General features: G+C 36.1%; 1 protein-coding gene across 1 annotated transcript; it reads left to right on the forward strand.

Moving 5' to 3' along the window:
- Window positions 1-6,367: 6,367 nt before the first annotated feature.
- On the forward strand, window positions 6,368-7,635 carry LOC145001064 (NAC domain-containing protein 67-like). The gene is made up of 3 exons (XM_078960398.1): window positions 6,368-6,705; window positions 6,797-7,092; window positions 7,199-7,635. The coding sequence occupies exons 1-3, from the start codon at window positions 6,486-6,488 to the stop codon at window positions 7,568-7,570; spliced, it is 888 nt and encodes a 295-aa protein (XP_078816524.1). The 5' UTR covers window positions 6,368-6,485; the 3' UTR covers window positions 7,571-7,635.
- Window positions 7,636-8,776: the final 1,141 nt, after the last annotated feature.

Genomic DNA, 8,776 nt, shown 5'->3' on the forward strand with positions numbered 1-8,776 from the left:
GTATCTCGCTGACAATAGCCTCTTTCTATTTAGCAACCTCAGGGCTTGCCATGGCTTCCGTGTAGCTGTTAGGTTCATTACTGTGTTATCAATGATAAGTGTATAACCTTCCACAGTAATATGGAAACCATAGTAATGATCAGCTGCATTCCTAACTCTCGCGGAATGCCTCAGAGGTATAGACTCATCAGTGGGATCAACAGGAGTTTCCTCCTTAGGATGATTGCTAGGGTTTGAGGTTCCTTCACCATTGGAATCTTGAATTTCTTCAAGGGCAATTTGCCTCCCACTGTTTCCTTGGCTTATGAATTCTCTCTATCGAAAGACTCCCCTCCTTGCTACAAAGACCACATTATCACTGGGTCTGTAGAAAAGGTATCCAAAGGATTTCTATGGATAGCCGATGAAAATACACCTCTCACTTTTGGGTTCGAGCTTATCGTGAGCCTCACGCCTTACGAAAGCCTCGCAACCCCAAATATTGATGTGGTCCATATTGGGAATTTTTTCGGTCCATATCTCAAGAGGTGTTTTGGCAACCTTTTTGGTAGGGACTAGATTAACAATATGGGTGGCAGTCTCTAAGGCATACCCCCAGAATGAGATTAGTAGCGAAGCTCCACTCATCATGGAACGAACTATGTCCAACAAGGTCCAATTACGCCTCTCAGCCATCCCATTAATTTATGGTATCCTGGGAGGTGTCAATTATGAGACAATCCCACATTCCTTAAGATAGTCAAGGAACTCTGTAATAAGATACTCACCACCTCGATTGGATCGAAGTATCTTAATGTTCCTGCCCAATTGATTTTCCACTTCCTACTTAAAGTCTTTCAACTTTTCAAAGGTAGAATACTTATTCTTGATTAAGTAGACATATCCATATCTACTAAAATCGTCAGTTAAAGTCACATAGAAGCGGTTAGCATCCCTTGTGGCGGTTCTGAAGGGTCCACACCTATCAGTGTGTACCAAATCCAACAAACCTTCACCCCTAGCACAAGAACTAGTAAAGGATGATTTTGTCATTTTTGCAAGTAGACAAGATTCACAACTATGATCCGACTTTAGGTCTAATGACTCCAAGACTCCATTCTTTTGGAGTTGGCCTATGCGTTTCTTGCTTACATGTATAAGATGACAATGCCATAATGATGCTTAATCCAAATTAGTGGAAGAATCAATACACAACCCATTATTTCCTAGGTTATATACAACAGACACAACTTCATACACACCATCACAAGGTAATGCTTTAAAATAAAGAACATTATTAAAGAAAGCATTAATACTACCATATTCATTATCAAAAGAAAAGGTAAACCATTGTTCGTACAAAGCATGAAAAGAAATAATATTCCTCGCCATTTCAGACGAGTAACAAAATTTATTCAAATCTAAGGTTAACCCACTACTTAGCAACAAATTATAAACTCCAATCTTGGTGACAGGTGATGCTTTCCTATTCCCCGTGATTAAGCTTATCTTCCCATGCTCTACATCCTTACTTCTTCTTAGTCTCTACAAATCAGAACAAATATGAATACCGCAACCGGTATCAAGGACCCAAGAATTAGAATGGGGTGAATTATTAGACAATATAGTGTAAATACCTGCACGGTTGGGTTTCACTTTCTTATCCTTCACATCTTGCAGATACTTTGGGCAGTTTCGCTTCCAGTGCGACCTTTCATGGCAATATAAGCATTCAGCCTCTTTAGGGTTAGCAGAAGGAGTGACGGAACCTTTCTTGGTTCCACTTGAAGAGGATCCATCAAGGGAATTTCCCTTGGTACCCTTTGAAGGGCTCTTCCTCTTCTTCCCTTTGCCTTTCCCGATTGCCAAGACAGGGGCCACGGTAGGAGTAGGAGTGGTAACAACCGACTTACCCTTAAGACCACTTTCCGCGGTCTTCAAGAGTCCTTGAAGTTTTTTGAGTGTAACTTCCTCCTTGTTCATGTGGTATGTCATTCGGAGTTGATCAAAACAAGAAGTTAAGGAGTGAAAAATGATATCAATTGCCAACTCCTCAGGGAAGTTCACATTTAGCTTCAGCAACCGGTCCACATACCTTTGCATTTTCTGCAAGCGGCCGGTGATGGGTTCACCATCCTTCATTCGAGTTGTTATCATGGAGCAGATAATGTCATACCTTTCTTGGCGAGCACTTTGATGGTAGCGGTCCATCAAGTCCCAATGCATCTCAAAAGGGTAGTAGTCCTCATAGGACTTTTGGAGCTCGACTGTCATCGTGTCCAACATGATACATGCCATTTTCGTGGCATCTCTCTCATGAGACTAGAATTCGGCGATCTCCTCAGGAGTAGCAGACGACTCATTAAGTTCCTTTAGCACCTTGTGACCATCCTGATGTTCCAGATCTAATCCATAAATTTGGAACCATCGAAGATGACTCTCCTACAAAGGTTCATGAGAGAGAAGGAGCAGGTAGCATTTGAGCCAGAAACAACATTGTTTGAAGACATCTAAAAAGAAAGACAAGTTTAGATTAAGGCTAGGACCCAACACAATATTCTATAACTTAGAAGAGGGATGTCGTAATCCAAGCTATAAAATATTTGAAGGTAGGTGATTGACGATTCACCAATTTCCACCATGAAAAACGAAATAAATTATTAGGTTTTCATTGGTTTTGAAACTACTAGATTCTTTGAGATTCATTGAACTTTCCAATGGCATGTTTCAATCTCGAGTGTGCCCTTCAAGTTTTGTGACTGGGATGCCGAGGATCACAAAACAAGGTGTGAAGTAACCATGCAAATTACTTGGTACCCTTAATGTTTATCACTCAATCGATGTGCTGGTTAACCACACGCGCTCCACCGACCTATGATAAACCTTAATTCACCCTTTTTCTACCTTGTTAAGTCCAGGTTAGTGTACCGGTTAACCACACATGCTCCACTAATGACTTAGAAAAAATGCAAAGTGTAATTTCATGGGTTAGCACCTTATTCATGTTTTCCTAAAGTAACTAAGATTGGGAATTTATAAAACCATTTAGTTACCTTATTTTTCATTTACTTTTAATGAGGATTTAAAGTCATTGCCCTACCCGTTTGGCTAACGACCCTCCACCAGTCAAGGAAGCAGTAGGTGAGAGTGGACACTCATTAATCTACCATTTTATAGGCAGCAACCTTATACCCCCTTTATAGACCGGCTTCGTGAATGAATCCTACTAACGGTAAAACTACTTTTTGTTCTTATATATATATATATATATATATATATATATATATATATATATATATATATATATATATATATATATATATTATTAACTTATAATATTATAAAGTATAAGGGTTGAATTTTAACTGTTAAAATTCTATGGGTTGGAACTAAAGTTTTGAAAGAGACTTTACATGTTCCAAAACTTGAGGGCAAGTTTTGTAACTTTCAAAACTTTTCATCTTTCATAACTTATGAGTTATGGTTTATTAAAATGAGAGACTTTTCATTTTATGTAACCTATGTGTTTAATAATGGACTTTAAAAGTGTGACTTTTGGTAATCCTTAACTTGAGGACAAATTATGGATTCCATTAAAACACATCAAGATCAAGAATTAAACTACCAAGCAAGTTACAAATAATTCCTATGATCATCTAAACTCATAAGTTCATGAATGTTCAAATCAACAATTTCAAGATCATAAATAAACCATACAAAACTTGAAATTTTGATATTAGCCATTGAAAATGGATTAGCATAAACATTACACCATCTAAAACAAGTTTTACAAGACCAAAACATTTAGGCTAATGTTTCTAATCCATTTCCAGCAGCAAAACTCAAAAATCTGCAATCAGGGGCTCCTATTCGTCGAGTGCACGAACCTACTCAACGATTAGGATGAATTATCACATGGACTCGTCGAGTCCCGCCATGGACTCAGAGAGTTCACTTAGTAGATAGCAATTTTTTGAGTTTTTTCAACAAGTTTGCATCAAGTATCAAGTAACAAGCCTAGGCTCTAATACCACTGAAGGGTTTTGAGCATTTTAACACTCCTAAGGTGTACATGCAACCCTAGAAACCTTTAATCTATGTTTTACTAAGATACATGAAAATTTGATTTCCAAGGTTATTAACCTAACTAGCATGGCATGGGGAACTTTTAAACATAATAGCTAGTTGAGATACATACGTTTTTTTTGTTTGGATTCCTTAAGAACCTTGTGATCCTAGCACCTCAAGTGTGATGCCTCAAATGTCTCACACAACACCACAATACTTGGAATAACCTTGAGAGTAGTACACTTACACTCCAAAAATCGGTTTGCCCTCTTACTTGCTTGTAGTAGCCGATTTTCCTAGACATTGGGCCTTTATATAGTTGTGAACAAAGTAGGGTTACACCATGTAAACCCTAATTGTCATGGCTTTGCATATTCCATGATCCATGGGTTTGTAACCTCCATAAACTATCCATGGAGCACCTTATGGGTTTTAACCCAATCCATACAAACCATGGATCATTAGCCCAGCTATACAAGACAATATGATTTACAGAATCAACCCCATATATTTAATTAGTCTCTTTTTGATCATTAATTAATTATTGATCAATATTAATTAAATGATATTATTAATGTACTAGAACTTATAATATATTAATAAGCCTTAAGTGTTATTTCTCTCATTTAGTCTATCCAAGTGTTGCAATGTCATGCAACCCAAATAGACCATGCTAACCGGATCACGTACATTCCAGGAATAGTTATGAAGTTAGACACCTAATCCAACATACATCTTTAGGTATCGATTGGAACATGAGTCCTTTAACAATATAGTTCTTCTTAACATAATCAACTACAAGAAAAATGGTCTTTTGTGACTAAACTAGCAAAAAATGATTAATCATTCTTGGATACCTGAATCCCATGGACTATCTCCATATGCATTCTCCAAATGGTGTAATTTGTTGTCATTAGGGTCAGATACCAAAACGTTAGTGAGGTGGATTCCTTCCCCACCGACTGTGAAGTTTCTCTTCTTACCATCATCGACTGATTATTGTTCTTTCCTTAGCTCTAGTACAAATTAAAGTAAAAAATAAAGCTATAAACAAAAGCATGTTACCTAAACTCGTAAATAATTTATTGAAGAAAATACAACTCTAAAGTCTCCAATTGATTGTGTTTACAAGAACCTACCCATCGGATTTATACTAAACCAAAAAACACATTAGAATTCAACTAGGATGCTAGATAGATAAATATATAAACTTTTCGTATTACTATTTCCTTATTTGTCAAGGAAAATTAAGAAGACTTGTACAACATACCAAGCTCCTTGGACAACACTCCAATCTATCAAACATGGTCCATGAGTAGTAAGGATGGCCATAGATAGGTACCCGCCTTATTTGGCAAGAACCAGAACAGACCTGCAACAGGCGGTTCCTAGACAGTTAAAATCAGAACCAGAACTACTCCTGAAACTGGCGGTTTCGGAACCATGAATGGGTATCCCGGTTACATAAAAAAAATACTTTTGTCCATAAAACCACAGTTTAGTTCGGTCCAAATGGAATCAATTTGGATTAAGGCTAAAAGCAGTTCCGGTTCCGAAAACGAATAACCAATTATGATGCTCACCCCTAATGCCTAGAGGCCACAGCGGGTTGTCAAATAAATCCTAACATCCATGTAATTACTAGAGTCTCACAAACCTGCATTAAAAACATAATAACTCTAAAATGTTAATTCTAACTATTACTATTTCGAAATTTTCATACCCTAAGCATAAATTATCGTGCAGTTGTATTTGTTTGTTGAAGTAAATATACAAAAATGCCAAAGATACGAAAATTATATAAATTAATGATGAACAACATGTCAACATGTCATCAATGGTAATTTTTTTTGGGTTATGAAAATACATAAATGTCCTCACATGACTTGCCTATGAGAGGGTCTTTAACATTGCATGCGAATTTAGTTTAAAATATAGACAATTTTTACAGCAATTATAAGTTTGGAACAAAGGTGTGTAATATCAATCAAAGAGGGAGAATTTCCGCAACAATAGGTCAAATTTGAACCAAAGATGTTATATTAATCAAAGAGTGGCGTCATGCAATTTATTCAAACTAATAAATCATACTACATGATTAAAAAATGTTTAATATATCTTTTCTATATGTAGCATTTTTTGTTATGTACGAGCTATAAATTTTCATGACCCCTCAAAGGAGGTCGGGCCCATTATTGAATTTATTGTCGAGGTCACACGAGACACTTCTCTATTTCCTCTGTCGTTCTCCAAAAGCTCCCGAATTTCCTAAACCAATTCAGAGCAGGTATATAACACTCCCATGGGGTTCCTCAATTCTCCTCATCTTCAAATTTTACATTTCAACTTCATTTCTTACACATTTCAACCACAACAAGAAACCAGAAAATCAGATATAGATTCGATTCAGGTCGATTTTGGATTCATCGCATTAAAATATGAGATCGCCGTCGAAATCCGTAACAAAAAGGGTAAGAGATGCTGAAGCTGAGTTGAATTTGCCTCCCGGTTTCCGATTTCACCCGACAGACGAGGAGCTCATCGTTCACTATCTCTGCCGCAAATCCCAAACGACAGCGGAGATTGTTGCTGTTGCTCCACCACCGCCAATCATCGCTGAGGTTGATCTCTACAAACACGATCCATGGGAGCTTCCTGGTAACTTTTCTTTTCAACTCCATAACATCTTCGCAATTTGCAGCTTATTAAAGCCTGATTACTGAGGAATTTTTGCCCTAAATCTCTTCAGAAATGGCTCTGTTTGGAACAAAGGAATGGTACTTCTTCACACCAAGAGACAGGAAATACCCTAACGGGTCAAGACCAAACCGGGTAACTAGAAACGGGTACTGGAAGGCTACCGGAGCTGATAAACCCATAAGGACAAAATCCGACCCGAATACAGTCGTGGGGATCAAGAAAGCTTTGGTATTTTATGCAGGAAAAGGCATTAAAGGGATCAAGACGAATTGGATCATGCATGAGTATAGACTTGATATGCCAAACTCTACCTCTTCTAAACACACCAATTCCACCATTTCTAAGGTGCGTTTGACATTTTCATTTTGTGTTTTCCATCTAAATTCATGCTAAGTACTGAATTCTTCAATAAGAACCATTGGATTGACATGGTATGTTCTAATAACTGTAGTTGGATGATTGGGTTTTGTGTCGTCTTTACAACAAGAAGAACAATCCAAACGAGAGGATCATACCAGAAGATAATAACGTTCATCATACACGTGATCTTCATCCTGAATCACCATTAGAAGAATCACAAAGTAACAACAGTGATAGTGTGAATTCATTTGAAAACTTTGATGGCGAGTTTGAAGGTGACGACGTCATGTTCTTGAGCGACTTACCACCGGAATCTTTGACTAAAGTCAACGGGACAAGTGAGCAAATCACTGTGGAAAATTTGATGCAAAGAGATGATGATGGGAATGAGTGGCTTGACAATTTGAGTTTGGAAGAGTTGTATCATTGTTTGGAAGAACTGCCTCCTGATCATGACATCTAGAAGATGCCAAACAATTAATTGAAATCAACAATTTTCCAATTAAGGAATTGAGTATTTTAGGAAAATTTTAGTGTTTGATCCATGAGAGTTTTGGATAAATTCGATTCGTTAGATTTTTCATTCAAGTAAATACAACTGAATTCTTAGGTGGGTGTTACGTTGATCATTTTTAATATGTAAAATACAATTTGAAGGGTAAGATATTATAGAACTTTACATGTTTGGCTATTAGTAACACATAAAAGACAAATCTTTTAATTTAATAGGAATCTTTATAAATATTTAGCAATTTTTTTTGTTAAACACAACAATTTATGCATTATAAAGTTGTATAATACAATACTTTAAAATACAAATTATTGTGTATGGAGAAAAAATGTTGTTTACGAATAAGTTCCCAGCAAATTATTCTACTTACCAAGTACGAAATACGTAAACGAAAAAAAAAAAAAGATATTCAATTAATAATCAGAAAAATCACATAACTAATTTAAGGAAAGTTTCATGAACACTATTAAGTTAATAATCAGAAAAATCTTGTAACTAATTCAGGGAAAGTTTTGTGAAAACTATCAAGTTTTCAACTATTTATCTTTAATACTTTGTTTTTTTTTTTTTTTTCAAAATATCCATTCATAATAAAAACATTTTTCAAAAGCATCTTTTTAAAAAAAAATACAATATAATTTCTGATTATTAAACATAGTAATTTATGATCATATATAGTAATCACTGACCATTAAAACCAAAAACCAAAACTAGATCAAAAGTTTAGGTTTTGACTATGGAAATACCAAGCCAAAATATCGAATAATTTGAATTTAGATTAAAACCAAATCGAAAATTTTCCATAGGAACATGTTTTTGTTTATATAAGACTCAAGAGAATGGTGCGGTTTCTACCGTACTTTTTGTTACATAGGCATGGGAACACCCCTCCCCCCCCCCCCTCCCCCTCTCCCCCCATGCGGTCTTGGGTGCAGTTAGGCTGCACCTCTCCCTTTTTGGCCGCATGTGTGATATGTTCATTTTCACGTCCAGAAAACACCGATTTTGTGTTATGCTTTGTAAAAATCAGAATACCTATTTTAATAAAAATGTTGCGGAATTTATTCAAAAAAAAAAAAACGATAAATATGTCATCAAAGCATTTCTGAAGAAATGTATTTTATTCATTTTAAAACATTTGGGATGTCATCGTCAATA

Source organism: Lactuca saligna, chromosome 6 (assembly GCF_052625555.1).
Source record: "Lactuca saligna cultivar CGN05327 chromosome 6, ASM5262555v1, whole genome shotgun sequence".
Lineage (NCBI taxonomy): Eukaryota > Viridiplantae > Streptophyta > Magnoliopsida > Asterales > Asteraceae > Lactuca > Lactuca saligna.

Coding starts and splice junctions, on each gene's coding strand:
- LOC145001064 (XM_078960398.1), top strand. CDS start 6,486: ATGAGATCGCCGTCGAAATCCGTAACAAAAAGGGTAAGAGATGCTGAA. Junction 6,706..6,796: donor CGATCCATGGGAGCTTCCTG/GTAACTTTTCTT, acceptor AAATCTCTTCAG/AAATGGCTCTGTTTGGAACA. Junction 7,093..7,198: donor CCAATTCCACCATTTCTAAG/GTGCGTTTGACA, acceptor TAATAACTGTAG/TTGGATGATTGGGTTTTGTG.